This window comes from Oncorhynchus mykiss, chromosome 5 (assembly GCF_013265735.2).
Source record: "Oncorhynchus mykiss isolate Arlee chromosome 5, USDA_OmykA_1.1, whole genome shotgun sequence".
Classification (NCBI taxonomy): Eukaryota; Metazoa; Chordata; class Actinopteri; order Salmoniformes; family Salmonidae; genus Oncorhynchus; species Oncorhynchus mykiss.
The window spans coordinates 79,062,036-79,079,107 of NC_048569.1; the positions used below are offsets into that span (position 1 = coordinate 79,062,036).

Below are 17,072 nucleotides of genomic sequence, written 5' to 3' on the forward strand. Positions count from 1 at the left end.
GCATCTGTCACGTTTCAAAATACAAAATCCTTTAATAAACGTATAACAGTTGTGATGTAGCCTACTTCTGCCCTCTGATTTGTAATGTTTATCCAATTGTAATTTGTATCAAATGCATTATTGAAGTTGCAACATTGTAGTTACTTTCCACCCACACAACCAGTTACATTGTAGCGGAGTGGCACTGATTTGGCGTATTACAGATGTTCCCTTCCTATTCTGTCAGTGTTGTGTGTGCAGATGGTGGTGGTGCTGCTGTACAGTGACAACTATTGCCTTTTCGCGAGCTCTGCATCCACTCGCAGCTGGATAAACATTTTGAATTGACAGGTGGTAGATAGATAATTAGCTTGGAAATAGAAAAATGGAAGATGTATTTTAACTAGCTAGGTGTGCTGGCTCATAAGTCTTCGGGGACACGAATCATCAAAGTAAACGTTAACGGTAAGAACAGCTAGCCAGCTAGCTAACGTTAGCTATCCTATATCATGTAACCTGCCATACTTCATCGCCTAGCAGAATGTGATCAAATGTAAATTGCCTATTTGTTAACAGTATCGACAAGCCTGTGCACTAAATAGCTTACTTGTGTCGTGATTCGGCTCACCGTAATGCTATCAGCTTGCTAGCTAGCAACACTGCTAGCAAGCTAGCTACTTGATAGCCATCAAGCTGGCTACCATGGTACACGGCAGGTGGTGCCAGGCAGGGGGTCTGGTGGAATTTCTGTGCTAAAGAACTAAACCACCTGCTATTCAGTTCTCTTCTATTCTCATATATTATGTTATGTTCTAGTATTTCTACTATTGTATACAAAGTACATTGAAAGTCAATTTTCTTTATTGAAATGGAATGTATCCAATCTCTGATGAACCATCAGTCCCCTTCTTCAACAGTGTGTATGGTACCATGTACAGTAGGAGGTGATGAGAGTCATGAAGCCAACCCGTCACCTGCTCCTGGTGCTCTGTCCCATGCTTGTCCTGGGCTTCCTCTACTACTCCTCTGGGAGACTGCACCTGAGGGTCTGGGGACAGAAATCATGTAAGTACTGTAAAGCAACTACGGTATAACAAGTCCTAAGTACAGTAGCAACTTAATACCCATGTCCAATCAGCCTGGTTTAACAGGTGATTGATTATATTACCCATGCTTAGAATCATCAGTCATGATGATGAGGAATGCATTAATGAGCTAATGGCATGACTAAATATGGAGGCTGTGAGCCTGTGAGAGCACAGAGTCAAAATGAAGGGAACAAATCAAATCAAACTTTGTCACATGCGCCGAATACAACAAGTGTAGACATTACCGTGAAATGCTAACTTACAAGCCCTTAACCAACAGTGCAGGTCAAGAAGAGTTAAGAAAATATTTACCAAATAAATTCAAGTAAAAAATAATAAAAAGTAACACAATAACATAACAATAACGAGGCTATATACAGGGGGTACCGGTACCGAGTCAGTGTGCGGGGGTACAGATTAGAGGGAATTTGTACATGTAGGTGGGGGTGAAGTGACTATGCATAGATAATAAACAGCCAGTAGCAGCAGTGTACAAAACAAATGGGGGGTCAATGTAAATAGTCCAGTGGCCAAATAGTCCAAAGTGAGGTAACTCTTATTTTTATCCACGTATTTCTAGATTTCCTTTTCCCTTCTAATGTGATAATGATTATAATTTACCAAACTTTTCCTCTTCACCATGTTTTATTGGAGCAAATGTAAATGCATGTTGTTGTTAAGCACAATCTGCTTCTTACCAGATGGGGGAGCTAAGAGACAGGCTGTGTGTTTTGGGACTCTGGAAGATGTATATTAGGCATAGTAATATGTAAATAGGCTGCATCACAGATTTGTGCTGAGTGTGCAGCCAATTTAGATTGCAGTGGTGACCACATATGGATTGAAACCAGAAACCGGACATGAGGGCCACGTAGGCTACTTGGAGTTGCAAAACTGTATTTTTCTGAATGACTTTACATTATGCTAATCAAGAATTGATTTGATGTGACTATACGCTATACACTCTGTCCTTTTCAGTTGTGTTTGTTGTTCCCAGAATGCTTTAAAGCTCCAAAGGCTGTTTGTTTACAGTCATTAGCAATGAACGGACATGTTTTATCACACCATGTAGTTATGCTAAGTAGACACTAGGCAGGTTACCATTGACCCATGAAACAAATACAGTGGGGAGAACAAGTATTTTATAACCTGCAAAATAGGCAGTGTTTCCTACTTACAAAGCATGTAGAGGTCTGTCATTTTTACTTCAACTGTGAGAGACAGAATCTAAAACAAAAATCCAGAAAATCACAGTGTATGGTTTTTAAGTAATTCATTCGCATTTTATTGCATGACATAAGTATTTGATACATCAGAAAAGCAGAACTTAATATTTGGTACAGAAACCAAATTTGCAATTACAGAGATCATACGTTTCCTGTAGTTCTTGACCAGGTTTGCACACACTGCAGCAGGGATTTTGGCCCACTCCTCCATACAGACCTTCTCCAGATCCTTCAGGTTTCAGGGCTGTCGCTGGGCAATACGGACTTTCAGCTCCCTCTAAAGATTTTCTATTGGGTTCAGGTCTGGAGACTGGCAAGGCCACTCCAGGACCTTGAGATGCTTCTTACGGAGCCACTCCTTAGTTGCCCTGGCTGTGTGTGTCATTGTCATGCTGGAAGACCTGGCCACGACCCATCTTCAATGCTCTTACTGAGGGAAGGAGGTTGTTGGCCAAGATCTCACGATACATGGCCCCATCCATCCTCCCCTCAATACGGTGCAGTCCTCCTGTCCCCTTTGCAGAAAAGCATCCCCAAAGAATTATGTTTCCACCTCCATGCTTCACGGTTGGGATTGTGTTCTTGGGGTTGTACTCATCCTTCTTCTTCCTCCAAACACAGCGAGTGGAGTTTAGACCAAAAAGCTCTATTTTGTCTCATCAGACCACATGACCTTCTCCCATTCCTCCTCTGGATCATCCAGATGGTCATTGGCAAACTTCAGACATGCCTGGACATGCGCTGGCTTGAGCAGGGGGATCTTGCGAGCGCTGCAGGATTTTAATCCATGACGGCGTAGTGTGTTACTAATGGTTTTCTTTGAGACTGTGTTCCCAGCTCTCTTCAGGTCATTGACCAGGTCCTGCCATGTAGTTATGGGCTGATCCCTCACCTTCCTCATGATCATTGATGCCCCACGAGGTGAGATCTTGCATGGAGCCCCAGACCGAGGGTGATTGACCGTCATCTTGAACTTCTTCCATTTTCTAATAATTGCGCCAACAGTTGTTGCCTTCTCACCAAGCTGCTTGCATATTGTCCTGTAGCCCATCCCAGCCTTGTGCAGGTCTACATTTTTTTCCCTGATGTCCTTACACAGCTCTCTGGTCTTGGCCATTGTGGAGAGGTTGGAGTCTGTTTGATTGAGTGTGTGGACAGGTGTCTTTTATACAGGTAACGAGTTCAAACAGGTGCAGTTAATACAGGTAATGAGTGGAGAACAGGAGGGCTTCTTAAAGAAAAACTAACAGGTCTGTGAGAGATGAAATTCTTACTAGTTGGTAGGTGATCAAATACTTATGTCATGCAATAAAATTCAAATTAATTACTTAAAAATCATACAATGTGATTTTCTGGATTTTTGTTTTAGGTTCTGTCTCTCACAGTTGAAGTGTACCTATGATAAAAATTACAGACCTCTACATGCTTTGTAAGTAGGAAAACCTGCAAAATCTGCAGTGTATCAAATACTTGTTCTCCCCACTGTAGGTGGGAAAAGGAATACCTAGTCAGTTGCACAAGTGAATGCATTCAACCGAAATGTGTCTTCTGCATATAACCCAATCCCTCTAAGGGGGGTCGGCAATTTATTAATGTGCAATTTGCCTAATTTATTTTTATTTTATTTTATTTCACCTGTATTTAGCCAGGTAGGCTAGTTGAGAACAAGTTCTCATTTGCAACTGCAACCTGGCCAAGATAAAGCACAGCAATTCGACACATACAACAACACAGAATTACACATGGAATAAACAAAACATATTCAATAATACAGTAGAACAAAAGAAAACAAAAAAGTCTATATACAGTGAGTGCAAATTAGATAAGATAAGGGAGTTAAGGCAATAAATAGGCCATGGTGGCGAAGTAATTACAATATAGCAATTAAACACTGGAATGGTAGATGTGCAGAAGATGAATGTGCAAGTAGAGTTACTGGGGTGCAAAGTAGCAAGATAAATAAATAAATAAATACAGGAGGGGATGAGGTAGATAGATGGGCTGTTTACAGATGGGCTATGTACAGGTGCAGTGATCTGTGAGCTGCTCTGACAGCTGGTGCTTAAAGCTAGTGAGGGAGATATGAGACTCCAGCTTCAATGAATTTTGCATTTCGTTCCATTCATTTGCAGCAGAGAACTCGAAGGAGAGGCGACCAAAGGAGGAATTGGCTTTGGGGGTGACCCGTGAGATATACCTGCTAGAGCGCGTGCTACGAGTGGGTGCTGCTATGGTGACCAGTGAGCTGAGATAAGGCGGGGCTTTACCTAGCAGAGACTTGTAGATAACCTGTAGCCAGTGGGTTTGGCGACGAGTATGAAGCGAGGGCCAACCAACGATAGCGTACAGGTCGGAGTGGTGGGTAGTGTATGGGGCTTTGGTGACAAAACGGATGGCACTTTGATAGACTGCATCCAATTTGTTGAGTAGAGTGTTGGAAGTTATTTTATAAATGACATCGCCAAAGTCGAGGATCGGTAGGATGGTCAGTTTTACGAGGGTATGTTTGGCAGCATGAGTGAAGGATGCTTTCTTGCGATATAGGAAGCCAATTCTAGATTTCATTTTGGATTGGAGATGCTTAATGTGAGTCTGGAAGGAGAGTTTACAGTCTAACCAGACACCTAGTTATTTGTTGTTGTAAACATGCTCTAAGTCAGAACCGTCTAGAGTAGTGATGCTGGACAGGCGGGCAGGTGCGGGCAGTGATTGATTGATTGAATAGCATGCATTTAGTTTTACTTGCATTTAAGAGCAGTTGGAGGCCACGGAAGGAAAGTTGTATGGAATTGAAACTCGCCTGGAGGTTAGTTAACACAGTCTCCAAAGAGGGGCCAGAAGTATACAGAATGGTGTCGTCTACGTAGAGGTGGATCAGAGAATCACCAGCAGCAAGAGCGACATCATTGATGTATACAGAGAAGAGAGTCGGCCCGAGAATTGAACCCTGTGGCACCCCCATAGAGACGGCCAGAGGTCCGGATAAAAGGCCCTCCGATTTGACACATAGAACTCTTATCAGAGAAGTAGTTGGTAAACCAGGCGAGGCAATCATTTGAGAAACCAAGGCTGTCGAGTCTGCCAATAAGAATGTGGTGATTGACAGAGTCGAAAGCCTTGGCCAAGCCGATGAATACGGCTGCACAGTAATGTCTCTTATCGATGGCGGTTATGATGTCGTTTATGACCTTGAACGTGGCTGAGGTGCACCCATGACTAGCTCTGAAACCAGATTGCATAGCGGAGAAGGTACGGTGGGATTTGAAATGGTTGGTAATCTGTTTGTTAACTTGGCTTTCGAAGACCTTAGAAAGACAGGGTAGGATATATATAGGTCTGTAGCAGTTTGGGTCTAGAGTGTCACCTCCTTTGAAGGGGGGATGACCGCAGCAGCTTTCCAATCTTTGGGAATCTCAGACGATACGAAAGAGAGGTGGAACAGGCTAGTAATAGGGGTTGCAACAATTTCGGCAGATCATTTTAAAAAGAGAGGGTCCAGATTGTCTAGCCCGACTGATTTGTTGGGGTCCAGATTTTGCAGCTCTTTCAGGACATCAGCTATCTGGATTTGGGTGAAGGAGGAATGGTGGGGGCTTTGGCGGGTTGCTGTGGAGGGTGCCGGGCAGTTGACCGGGGTAGGGGTAGCCAGGTGGAAAGCATGGCCAGCCGTAGAGAAATGCTCTTATTCTCCATGGACTTATAGTTTCCCAGAACCTTTTTGAGTTTGTTCTACATGATGCAAATTTCTGTTTGAAAAAGCTGCCTTAGCTTTCCTAAATGCCTGTGCATATTTGTTCCTAACCTCCCTGAAAAGTTGCATATCACAGGGGCTATTCGATGCTAATGCAGAACGCCACAGGATGTTTTTGTGCTGGTCAAGGGCAGACAGGTCTGGAGTGAACCAAGGACTATATCTATTCCTAGTTCTACATTTGTTGAATGGGGCATGCTTATTTAAGACGGTGAGGAAGGCACCAGTCTTTCTCTAACCAGTCATTCTCTACTGATGGGATGAGGTCAATGTCATTCCAGGATACCCCAGCCAGGTCGATTAGAAAGGCCTGCTCGCAGAAATGTCTTAGGGAGCGTTTGACAATGATGAGGGGTGGTCGTTTGGTCGCAATCCCATTACAGATGCAGGCAAAGAGGCAGTGATCGCTGAGATCTTGATTGAAAACAGCAGAGGTGTATTTGGAGGGCGAGTTAGTTAGGATGATATCTATGAGGGTGCCCGTTTTTACGCATTTGGGGTTGTATCTGGTAGGTTCATTGATAATTTGTGTGAGATTGAGGGCATCAAGCTTAGATTGTAGGATGGCCGGAGTGTTAAGCATGTCCCAGTTTAGGTCACCTAGTAGCACGAGCTCAGAATATAGATAGGGGGCAATCAATTCACATATTTTGTCGAGGGCACAGCTGGGGGCAGAGGGTGGTCTATAGTAAGCTGCAACAGTGAGAGACTTTTCTGGAAAGGTGAATTTTTAAAAGTAGAAGCTTGAATTGTTTTGCTACAGACCTGGATAGTAAGACAGAACTCTGCAGGCTATCTTTGCAGTAGATTGCAACACCGCCCTCTTTGGCAGTTCTATCTTGGCGGAAAATGTTTCAGGGTTTTTGGTGGTTTTCCTAAGCCAGGATTCAGACACGGCTAAGACATCCGGGTTGGCAGAGTGTGCTAAAGCCATGAGGAAAGCAAACTTAGGGAGTAGGCTTCTAATGTTAACATGCATGAAACCAAAGCTTTTACGGTTACAGAAGTCAACAAATGAGAGCACCTGGGGAGTGGGAGTGGAGCTAGGCACTGCAGAACCTGGATTAACCTCGACATCACCAGAGGAACAGAGGAGGAGTAGGATAAGGGTACGGCTAATGGCTATACAAACTGGCCTTCTAGCACGTTCGGAACAGAGAGTAAAAGGAGCAGGTTTCTGAGAACGATAGCATAGATTCAAGGAATAGTGTACAGACAAAGGTAAGGTAGGATGTGAGAACATTGGAGGTAAACCTGGGCATTGAGTAATGATGGGAGAGATATAGTCTCTAGAGACGTTTAAACCAGGTGATGTCATCGCATATGTAGGAGGTGGAAGAACATGGTTGGTTAAGGCATATTGAGCAGGGCTAGAGGTTCTACAGTGAAATAAGACAGTAATCACTAACCAGGACAGTAATGGACGAGGCATATTGATATTAGAGAGAGGCATGCGTAGCCAAGTGAACATATGGGTCCAGTGAGTGGTTGGGCTGGCTGGGGACATGGCGATTCAGACAGTTAGCAGGCCGGTGCTAACAAGCTAGCAGTTAGTTGGCCGGGGCTAACAAGCTAGCAGTTAGCAGACCGGGGCTAGCAAGCTAGCTGTTAGCAGATTAGGTTAGCAGCAAGCAGTAGGCAGGCCGGGGCAAGCAAGCTAGCAGTTAGCAGACCGGGGCACGCAAGCTAGCTGTTAGCAGACCGGGGCTAGCAAGTTAGCAGTTAGTAGGGGCTAGCAAATTAGCAGAAGGGCCTTTGGGGGACGTCGCGATGGAGGTAAGTCTGTTTTTGCCTCTTTGTGCGGTGACTTCGATAGACCAGTCGTGTATTAGTAGGGTTCCAAATAGCTCTAGGTAGCTAGCAGGCCGCGGTTAGCAGAATGGGCCTTCGGTGGATGTTGCGCCTGTTGGATTCCTCGGGCAGATTATGTCGGTATTCCATTCATTGAGGATTGGCGTGGTTCTGTGCCCTGTACCGGCAGTAGAAGGGGTCCAGATATTGTAGCCCAGGAGTGGGCTTCGGTGGTAGCCCAGGAGCCCTAGCCAGGCTATCTTCAGGCTAATTGGTTCTTGCTCCGGGATGGAAATGCTAGCCAGGAGTAGTCACCCGGGGTTGCGGTTAGGATTCCAGATCAGAAGTAAATAGAAAGACTTTAGAGAAAAAAAACTGATCCATGCCACATTGGGTGAGGCGGGTTGCAGGAGAATATTTAGAAGTTGAGGTTTAGGAAAACATTTTTAAAAGATATGCGAAGATAAAGATATATACAAGGGACACGACATGACAAAGATGTCTGACTGCTACGCCATCTTGGATTTCGTTGTGTCCATTATCTTAAGTGGATAATGGAAACACTTCAACTAATGTGTTGCTATTTAGCACAAGTTCTTTTTTAGGTGTGATGTCATTACGTCCAGGTGTTTTTATCGACACAAGACAGTTGAATGGAAATGCACCACAGCAGGCAACTGTCACATCTATCTTCGATGCGAACTTTCTACATTTCGACCAAAAATCCCTGGACAAGGTAATGGAAACATAGCTAGTAGAACTGGTGCCTCTCCTTCTGTCTATCAGAAGACATTATTTTGTGTATTTTATTTGTGATGGAAAGCTTGAATAACTTGAGATTTTTCATGCAATATTGTGTCTGCCCTACTCTTTCAAAGCATAAACACAAGCGGTGTTGGAGTCAAGCATTAGCTACAGTGCTTTCAGAAAGTATTCACACCCCTGAGTTTTTTCAAATTTTGTTGTGTTACAAGGTGGGATTAAAATGGATTTAATTGTCATTTTTTGTCAATGATCTACACAAAATACTCTATAATGTGAAAGTGGAAGAAAAATTCTAACACTTGTAAGAAATATATGAAAAATAAAACACTAATCAAATCAAATTGTATTGGTCACATACACATATTTAGCAGACGTTATTGCGGGTGTAGAAATATTCTTGTGTTCCTAGCTCCAACAGTGCAGGAATATCTAACAATTCACAACAACACACAAATCTAAAAGTAAAGAATGGAATTAAGAAATATATAAATATTAGAATATTAGATGTGTATGCCGAGGAACTTGAAGCTTTCCACCTTCGCCGTGCATCTCTCCACTGTTTACTGAAGTCCACGATCAGCTCCTTTGTTTTGTTGACATTGAGGGAGAGGTTATTTTCCTGGCACCACTCTGCCAGAGCCCTCACCTCCTCCCTGTGGGCTGTCTCGTCATTGTTGGTAATCAGGCTTACTACTGTTGTGTCATCTACAAACTTGATGACTGAGTTGTAGGCATGCATAGCCACCCAGTCATGGGTGAACAGGGAGTACAGGAGGGGTCTGAGCACACACCCTTGTGGGGCCCCTGTGTTGAGATTCAGCAAAGCGGAGGTGTTTTTTCCTACCTTCACCACCTTGGGGCGGTAAGCAAATTGAAGTGGGTCTAGGGTGTCAGGTAAGGTGGAGGTGACATTATCCTTAACCAGCCTCTCAAAGCACTTCATGATGACATAAGTCAGTGCTACGGGGCGATAGTCATTTAGTTCAGTTACCTTTGCTTTCTTGGGTACAAGAGCAATAGTGGACATATTGAAGCAACTTGGGACAGCAGACTGGGATAGGGAGAGATTGTCCGTAAACACTCCAGCCAGCTGGTCTGCGCATGCTCTAAGGACGCGGCTTGGGATGTCGTCTGGCCTGGCAGCCTTTGGAAGGTTAACGCGCTTGAATGTCTTACTAACTTCGGCCACGTAGAACGAGAGCCCACAGACCTTGGGAGCAGGCCGCGTCGGTGGCACTGTATTAACTTCAAAGCGGGCGAAGAAGATATTTAGCTTGTTCGGGAGCAAGACGTCGGTGTCAGTGACGTGGCTGGTATTCCTTTTGTAATCCGTGATTGTCTGTAGACCCTGCCACATACTTCTCGTGTCTGAGCCATTGAATTGTGACTCCACTTTATCTCTATACTGACACTTTGTCTGTTTGATTACCTTACAGAGGGAATAACTACATTGTTTGTATTCGACCATATTCCCAGTCACCTTGCCATGGTTAAATGCGGTGGTTCACACTTTCAGTTTGCGCTTTCAGTAATATACAGTATCTTGATTACAGAAGTATTCACCCCCAGAGTCAATACATGCTTTGCACACCAGGATTGTACAATATTTGCACAATATTCTTTAAAAAAATATTCAAGCTCTGTCATGTTGGTTGTTGATAATTTCTAGACAGTCATTTTCAAGTCTTGCAATTGATTTTCAAGCTGATTTAAATCAAAACTGTAACTCAGGATCATCTTGATAAGTATATGTTTGGCCTTGTGTTTTAGGTTATTGTCCTGCTGAAAGGTGAATTTGTCTTCCAGTGTCGGTTGGAAAGCAGACTGAACCACGTTTTCCTCAAGGATTTTGCCTGTGCTTAGGTCTATTCTGTTTCTTTTTATCCTAAAGAAAACTCATTAGTCCTTGCCTTTGACAAGGATACCCATAACATGATGCAGCCACCACCATGCTTGAAAATATGAAGTGGTTCTCACTGATGTCTTGTGTTGGATTTGCCCCAAACATAATGCTTTGTATTCAGGACATAAAGTAAATGTATTTGCCACATTTTTGTTTTTGTTTTACTTTAGTGCCTTATTGCACGTTAGTGCCTTATTGCATGTTTTGCAGTATTTTTATTCTGAATAGGCTTCCTTCTTTTCACTCTGTCACTTAGATTAGTATTGTGTAATAACTACAATGTTGTTGATCCGTCATCAGTTTTTTCTTATAACAGCCATTGAACTCTGCAACTGTTTTAAATTCCCCATTGGCCTCATGGGGAAATCTTCCTGTCCGGCAACTGAGTTAAGAAGGATGCCTGTATCTTTGTAGTGACTGGGTGTATTGATACATCAGCCAAAGTGTAATTAATAACTTCACCAAGCTCAAAGGGATATTCAATGTCTGTTTTTTATTTTTACTCCTCTACCAATAGGTGCCCTTCTTTGCAAGATATTGGTAAGCCTACCTGGTCTTTGTGGTTGAATGTGTGTTTGAAATTCACTGCTCGACTAAGGGACCTAACAGATAATTGTATGTGGGGGGTACAGAGATGGGTAGTCATTCAAAAATAATGTAAAAAGGCACTATTATTGCAAAGTATTATGGCAATGCAAAGTATAATGTGACTTGTTCAACACATTTTTACTCCTAAACTTATTTAGGCTTGCCATAACAAAGGGGTTGAATACTTTCTGCAGACACTATATCTAGCTTCAAACAGATTCAACTTGATTCACTGAAGCATTCAATGACACTTGTCTCAGTGTTAAAAAGCTGTTGTGCTCCACTGAACATAACCTGGGTGTCTTTATTGTAAAGTTTCTAGTTGGTACTGTTGGTGGTACAGGGCAATGTTTCCTCTTTGCTGTCTTTCACCTGTCGTTCATTTGTACCGTCACATTCTCCAGTGGAAACATTCTGGGGGTTACTGTACACAAACCTGTCAATGCTTCACCTGGCTCAGTAAACACAAAATGACTGTGTGTGCATCCCAAATGGCACCCTATTCCCTATATAATGCACTACTTTTGACCAGGGCCCTGGTCATGTCTTTACCTCAACCTAAATGTTATTTTTTGGCAAGGCTCATTTTCAAATAATGATTATACCGTTAAATAATATTATTCCAGCCTGAGCGTTTTCTGTGTAATAAAACAATGGTTCAACTTTATTCCTATGCAATTACAGGAATAGGCTAACATACAGTACAGCGTTACTACACAGGTATAGAGCATTAAAACATGAACTGTTTTGTTGAGTTTAATTATTAAAGACACCCTATACCTCCATGATTGTTTTTAAAGTTACATGTTTAGGCTAAATGTCTTACTCATGAGAAACAAGAACAACAATACTCTTCTCTTTCATTCTATTTTCCCTCTCCTCTCAGTCTGTCAACTAGCACTCAAATTTCAAAGCAGAAAATTATTCTTGTACCTCAGGCATATCAGCATTTGCTAGCAATTTGGGAGAGATGTTTGTTCACCGATCTTCACAGATGAAGATTGTGTTTCACTAAAGGGAAGGCGGAGCCAAGCGTAATTCTGGACAGCTGCCTGTTCTTAGCCAACCTGAGTCCAGACTTGATTTGAAAATAGACCATTATGTAAAAACTAAGTAAACGTTTAGAGATGAGTGCATTTAACCTTTCTCCGAGTCTTTAAGCTTTTTGGCAGACAAGCCAAAGAAACAAAGTTGAGCAGGCTAACCCAGCTGTGGCCTAACATCCTCAAACAACAGATCTTGTGAGAGCAACTCGACAACCTCACAATCCCTCTCCTGATTTTACGGTACATGTACGCCAACCCCTATTTTGTTCTAGCAGCTTGTTCTACATCCTACTACTAGGTCACATTCCAAGCCAGGCCACGATCACTGCCAGGTCATCATGTTATGTGAGGTTCTAAATCAACTAAACGTAATTTAGGCTTCTAAGTCTTGAGTGGATTCTTGGCCCCAACGGGTAATGGTTGCGTGTCAGAGATAAACACTAGGCAAAGCCCTGGAGCTGTTGTCAGAGGACAGACTAGGATCCCCTAACAACATCATAATTCACACGGGCACAAATGACCTGAGAGCCCAGCAGGAAAGGGTGGCAACAGCACTCAAGGGAGTGATTAAAAAAGCTTCTTCTCCACCCTGCTACCACGAACAGACTTTCACTCTGCCGCCATACAGCGGGTGAATGCAAGCATTTCGCAAAACTGTGCCTCAAAACCGAATGTCTACCTGGCCCACCACTCCACCCTGGACTTGGAAAAGCCTTGTCGACCAGGTCCACCTCTACAAGGCAGCAATCCCAACTTTTGTCAGGACCCGAAGGACGTCACACTCAACCGTAGCCCCAGCACCTCACACAGGAACAAAAGAGCAATGGACACCCCGCCCAGAACACCGAGACCCCCTCTCAGACCAGCAAGATCCCCTCTCGAAGGACCTGAATCGAGAGAACCCATGCCAAGAGGACCTACACCCAGACCACAGCCTCACCAGCCACACCCCTACCTGCTAAGACCACCCCAAGCAAACCCTGGCCAAACCCTATATAGGCCCCCCATATGAGACCTATGCCCCTTCTTCCCACCCCATGCCCCCCGCCCCTGCGGAAAGGACCTCAACATGACAGCAGGACATATGCCCAGGCCGTGAGCAGAGCAACAGGCTCAACCCCCACTATTACACCCGCTCAAGCCCCATCCTGCGACCTAAGAGGTATGTATCAGATGTTAAACATGCTCTGCTCACACCTACTGTGATGGTCCAGGCCTAAACCACACAAAAACAACACTAGACACTATGGAACACAAAGATTTTACTATCTCATCCTGGAATATACAAGGTCTGAGGTCATCTGCCTTTGGCTTAAAGAGCAGAAACCCAGACTTCATCAAAGAAATTGGAAATTTCATTGACATCCTACAAGAAACATGATATAAAGGAGACGAACCCGCTGGTTCCCCTCTAGGTTACAGAGAGCTGGTAGTCCCATCCACCAAACTACCAGGTGTGAAACAGCGAAGAGACTCAGGAGGCATGCTAATTTGGTATAGAGTGGGTTAGGTCTGCTCTATTAAAAAAACAGGAACATTTTACATCTGGCTAGAAATTAATGAGGAAATTATCTCAACAGAGAAAAATGTCCTCATGTTAAATGTCCTTGTGTGTTACCCATATCCCCCCAATAGAATCCCCATACTTTAACGATGACAGCTTCTCCATCCTAGAGGCGGAGATCAACAAGTTCAGGCCCAGGGACATGTACTAGTCTGTGGCTACCTAAATGCCAGAACTGTACAAGAATCTGACACGCTCATTAATACTATTAAGAAATGCTATAAATGGAAGAGAAATAGTGTGGAAACCTAACAAAAAACATTTAGGCAACAACAAATTCAATCCCTTCTAGACAATTTCCCGGACAAAAGGTTTCAATGGAATAATGAAGGTGTAAACTTGGCAGTAGAAAACCTAAACAGTATATTTCACCTCTCAGCATCTATATCAAATCTAAACATTTCAAGCAGACAACCTAAGAAATGAATAACAATGACAAATGGTTTGATAAAGAATGCAAAAACTGTCACGCCCTGATCTGTTTCACCTGTCCTTGTGCTTGTCTCCACTCCCTCTAGGTGTCGCCCATCTTCCCCACTTATCCTCTGTGTTTTCGGTCTGTCTGTGAGTTTCCTCGCGGTCTGATGGAAGGGTTCCAGGCCGTGGCCGAACGTCATGACCTAGCCTTGGACGCATTGCGGGAGCAATTCCGTGGGTTGCCTACTAGGCAGCCTACCACGACGGTAACCTCCCAGCCCCTCTGTGACCCGGCTGGTAGCAGCGCCGTCACCCCGCTTACCTCCCCCAGAGCCCTACGATGGAGATTCCAGAACCTGCCGGGCCTTTCTCTCCCAGTGCTCCCTCTTTTTCGAGCTGCAGCCTTCTTTGTTCCCCTCGGACTGCTTGAAGATAGCGTACATTATTACACTCATGTCCAGGAGGGCTCTAGCCTGGCCACGGTGGTGTGGGAGCAAGAATCCGCCGTCTGCCTCAGTCTGGAGGTATTCGTGGCGAAGGTGAGAAAAATTTGAGGCTCCGGTGTCCAGGAGAGAGGCTGCCCGGAAGTTGCTTCGGCATGACACCCTCAGTGTGGCAGACTATGCGGTGGAGTTCTAGCAGTGGAGAGTAGCAGCGGAGAGTACCTGGAACCGCTGTTTGACATTTTCCTGCACAGATTATCGGAGGAGGTAAAGGATGAGCTGGCAGCCCAAGATCTACTGACGGATCTCGACTCGCTCATCGCTTCAACCATCCAGATCGATGGTCGGCTACGGGAACCTAGGAGGGAGAAGCGGTCCGATTGCGTACTCAGAGATCTCACCTTGCAGCTGATGAACTCCGGAAGTTCCCAGCGTCTTCGTCCCGAGAGGATCCGAGCATACCCTAGTCCTCCATGAGCCCCCGGAGACTGCCAATTCACCTCTTCCCGAGCCGATGCAGCTCGGCAGGTGCTAGGCTGTCTCCAGCCGAATGGGTACGCAGACTTGAGACCCAGAGTTGTCTGTATTGCGGTACTGATGAGCATTTTGTGCCTACCTGTCCCTTCAAGAGACCTAGCTCATTCGTTGGAGTGAGTACACTGGTGGGTCTTAAAGATAATTGTTATTGTCCCCTTACTCGCCCCCCTCTCCATGTCACCCTGCTGTGGGGCGACCAGTCCAAGTCTCCAGGTACTCATCGATTCGGGGGCCGATGTGAGTCTCATGGACGTTACCCTGGCATCCGAGCTGGGCATCCCCACTCAACCCCTCTCCATTCCCATGGGTGTTTGAGCGCTGGACGGGCGCTTTATAGGCCTGGTCAAACACCAGGCCACCCCCGTCAACCTACGAGTGTCGGGGAACCACAGCAAGATGATCCAATTCCTGCTGGTTGAGTCTCTACAGATTCCCATGGTATTTTGATTTTCTTGGCTCCAATGACACAATCCCTCCATTGACTGGGCTACTGGTGCCATCGTGGGCTGGAGCCCGTCCTGCCACACTCATTTCCTGAAGTCAGCTCTACCTGCCCCGGGATGTCTTCCTGGGGGCTTGGAAATTGCCCCGGACCTCTCCGCCAGCTTCGCGGAGTACCAGGACCTCCGGGAGGGGTTCAATAAGGCCCGAGCCACTTCGTTTCCACAGCACCGACCGGTATCCAAGAAGGTCAAGCCTGAGGCGCTGGCACGCCACTATAGTGCCACGGCTACACCCCTGGAATCTGAGACCTTTCCCCCCAGCTCCAAGATCATTAGCCCCTCTGCTGTTTGTCCTCTGTTGCCCAGTACCCTCCGTATTTTTCCTACTTTTTCTGTGTCTAGAGTCAAAACCATGTCTGACTGCCCCTTGTCTTGTTTTTAGGCCCATTCCTCATCGATGGTCATCAAGGGCCTGCCAGCGTATACGGTGAGACGCCTCCTGAGGGTTCAACCACAGAGCAGGGGTTTCCAGTACCTGGTTGACTGGGAGGGTTATGGCACTGAGGAAAGGTGATGGGTTCCAGCTAAAAGACCCGGCCCTCATCATCGACTTTCACCGTCGGCACCCCAGTCAACCAAGTATCCGCCCAGGTGGAACGCCAGATGGCGTCCCTAGTTTCTGTTTCACTTGTGGGTATTTATACCGGTGTTTTCTGTCTGTCTATGCCAGTTTGTCTTGTTTGTTCAAGCCAACCAGCGTTTTGTGTCTCAGCTCCTGCTTTTTCCAGTTTCTCTATTCTCGCCCTCCTGGGGTTTGACCCTTGCCTGTCCTGACTTCGAGCCCACCCTGCCTGACCACTCTGCCTGACCCATTCTGGAGTCGCCTCTTCACTGTTGACGTTGAGACTGGTGTTTTGCGGGTACTATTTAATGAAGCTGCCAGTTGAGGACTTGTGAGGCGTCAGTTTCTCAAACTAGACACTAATGTACTTGTCCTCTTGCTCAGTTGTGCACCGGGCCTCCCACTCCTCTTTATATTCTGGTTAGGGCCAGTTTGCGCTGTTCTGTGAAGGGAGCAGTACACAGCGTTGTACGAGATCTTCAGTTTCTTGGCAATTTCTCACATGGAATAGCTTTCATTTCTCAGAACAAGAATAGATAAATATATTTTTGTTCTGGTCATTTTTAGCCTATAATCGAACCCACAAATGCTGATGCTTCAGATACTCAACTAGTCTAAAGAAGGCCAGTTTTATTGCTTCATTAATTAGCACAACAGTTTTCAGCTGTGCTAACATAATTGCAAAAGGGTTTTCTAATAATCAATTAGCCTTTTAAAATTATAAACTTGGATTAGCTAACACACCGTGCCATTGGAACACAGGAGTGATGTTTGCTGATAATGGGCCTCTGTATGCCTATGTGGATATTCCATAAAAAATCTGCCGTTTCCAGCTACAATAGACATTTACAACATTAACAATGTCTACACTGTATTTCTGATCAATTTGATGTTATTTAAATGGACAAA

General features: G+C 44.9%; 1 protein-coding gene across 9 annotated transcripts in view; it reads left to right on the forward strand.

Moving 5' to 3' along the window:
• The first annotated feature begins 153 nt into the window (after positions 1-153).
• Positions 154-17,072, forward strand: part of st3gal3a (ST3 beta-galactoside alpha-2,3-sialyltransferase 3a) — a 79,797-nt gene continuing 62,878 nt past the window's right edge. For 2 of the 9 annotated variants that reach the window (XM_036978484.1, XM_021604470.2), the window contains exons 1-2: positions 154-444; positions 897-1,044. In XM_036978484.1, the coding sequence (XP_036834379.1) occupies positions 927-1,044 (118 nt within the window). In that variant the 5' untranslated portion in view covers positions 154-444; positions 897-926. Of the gene's footprint in view, positions 445-880; positions 1,045-11,056; positions 12,378-14,219; positions 16,232-17,072 lie in introns of those variants that run through there. The other 7 variants (XM_021604472.2, XM_036978481.1, XM_021604471.2 and 4 more) reach the window with 7 other exon arrangements.